The sequence below is a fragment of the Nestor notabilis genome, unplaced genomic scaffold, assembly GCF_000696875.1.
Source record: "Nestor notabilis isolate BGI_N333 unplaced genomic scaffold, ASM69687v1 scaffold11731, whole genome shotgun sequence".
NCBI classification, from domain to species: domain Eukaryota; kingdom Metazoa; phylum Chordata; class Aves; order Psittaciformes; family Psittacidae; genus Nestor; species Nestor notabilis.
The window spans coordinates 2589-4478 of record NW_009915238.1 but is presented as its reverse complement, the minus strand read 5'-3'; the positions used below and the strand labels follow the sequence as shown (position 1 = coordinate 4478).

The 1890-nt window shown below is 38.9% G+C and overlaps 1 protein-coding gene across 1 annotated transcript in view; it reads right to left on the bottom strand.

The window, feature by feature from the left end:
* The window catches only part of DCTD (dCMP deaminase), a gene marked incomplete at its 5' end in the record, with an annotated part of 16337 nt that extends 14655 nt beyond the window's left edge, over positions 1-1682 (bottom strand). The window contains 2 exons of the mRNA XM_010024044.1: positions 552-663; positions 1618-1682. Coding sequence (XP_010022346.1) covers positions 552-663; positions 1618-1682 — 177 coding nt within the window. The remainder of the gene's footprint in view (positions 1-551; positions 664-1617) is intronic.
* Positions 1683-1890: the final 208 nt, after the last annotated feature.

The following is a 1890-nucleotide window of genomic DNA, read 5'->3' as shown; positions in this document are numbered from 1 at the left end:
TGCTGAACAGCATGTTTCAGCAGGTATATGTATCACCTTATACCAATACTCAACAGCATATGGCACATGAAAGAAGCAAAGAATTGGGACAGAGAGTGAAGCAGAGGGGGCAGAGGAACCTGAGGGAGGACCCAAACTAGGCAGAAATTCCAGTCAACTAAACAAAAAGGGGCTTTTATAGTCCCACAAGTGAAGGAAAGGAACTTGTAAAATGCTGTGTCTTGAAAAATTACAGTCTAAAACTTTCAGTAGTTTTAACCTCCACTAACAGTAACTACATTTACTGGAAAAGGAAGAAAAAATGCATGCTATTTTAACCTCCAGATGAAAAGATTTATAAAACTCCAAGCTGCAAATGTACAACAGAATTAAACACGAGGTCAGGCCCAATAAGAGAACTTCTGTAACAAAAGGTGCTGACCATGTTAAAAAATGAACAGCTATATACTGAAATAACTTTCAATAAGAAATCCCTGAAAGTGCTACATGTGCATCTGATGCAATGTACAATACAGATTAGGTTATGCTATTCTCATACGTTGCCTTCTTACCTGAGAACTTGGATCCTTGCTTCTTTGTGCTGACAAAAACGCTACTGCCATAAAATATTCAGGCCATTCCAAATAATCTTCTCGTTTCTTGCAGGATGCTTCACTGCTGAAACTATATGGAAAGAAACCCAAACAACCCAGCCATCAGCAAAGAACACATAGCTGGAGCTATTACAAATTGTATTCTTTTAATGTGTACAAGTTCAAAGTACGCAGGATCGTAATCTGGCTAAGACGACTGCACATTCACTGATATTTAACAGTAAACCCATCAGTGTTATGTGCTTTCCAGGGACTTATATATGCATTTTTTCCTTTCAGGGGAAAGGCATCCAAGCAAGGTTGCAAATTTCAGTTTTAGGTATGAGGCTGAGCTATTCAGAGCACTGAGCTATTCAAAGACAGAGCAATTTATCCTTTATAGATAACACCTTTGGTATTTCTAAGATTCAGGAGTATCATGTACTAGCGTTCTTTTCACCCAAACAACATAATCTTTTTTATGATGACTGTGCTAACTGCAAGCCTCTCATCTAAGATATTTTGTACTTCTGCCTACAACAAGTGCGTGCTGGATTTCTACTTGGTACCTTCATGCGCAGTCATTTGTTTCTTCCTGTACAGTTATTGCCATGAGTTTGCCTCTCATTACAACACTTACTAGCAAAAATCTGAGGCCATTCTGACAGCCCGCTCCTACATTCCTCTTGAGATCATGGAAGCCTTGGGGCACAGTACTTTTCTTCTTAGGCTCCACTTACCAAGGAGTACAGCTCAAGACTGAAATACCCTTCTAGTGATGTACAGTGATGCAGAAAAATGCATCATAGGTAAGCACAAGCAGCAAGATGTCTCCAGCAGTTTCAGAAAACAAATAAACATCAGAAGTATTTTGTTAATTATTATTTTTATAACCAAAATAATACGTTAGAAGCTTGCAGTTAGCTTATCACGAAGAGGTTATACCACTTGAGTGAAGACAATGCCAGCACATGATAAAATTGTACTTTAGAAACCTACAGAGGGCTTTTTACTGGTTTTGAATAGTTCATATATGGCACATTACAAGTTAGCAATTTTGGCTTGTTCTTGGAAATGAATGAGGATCATCTTTAAGGCAATCTTCCCAACCTAAGGAGGGAGAAGCACACACTCTTGGTGTAAAGAGCACACCTATTTCACATTTTGACAACATTGTAAACAGTGCCCAGACTGTCAACTGTCAAAGGAAACACACAGCTCAGGTATGTGAATGAGAGTGCCCCTAGTGGCTCGAATCATTGTACCTAAAGGATTGGGCCCATACCCTACTCAAGAAAAAAGTGTTCAAAGAACAAGA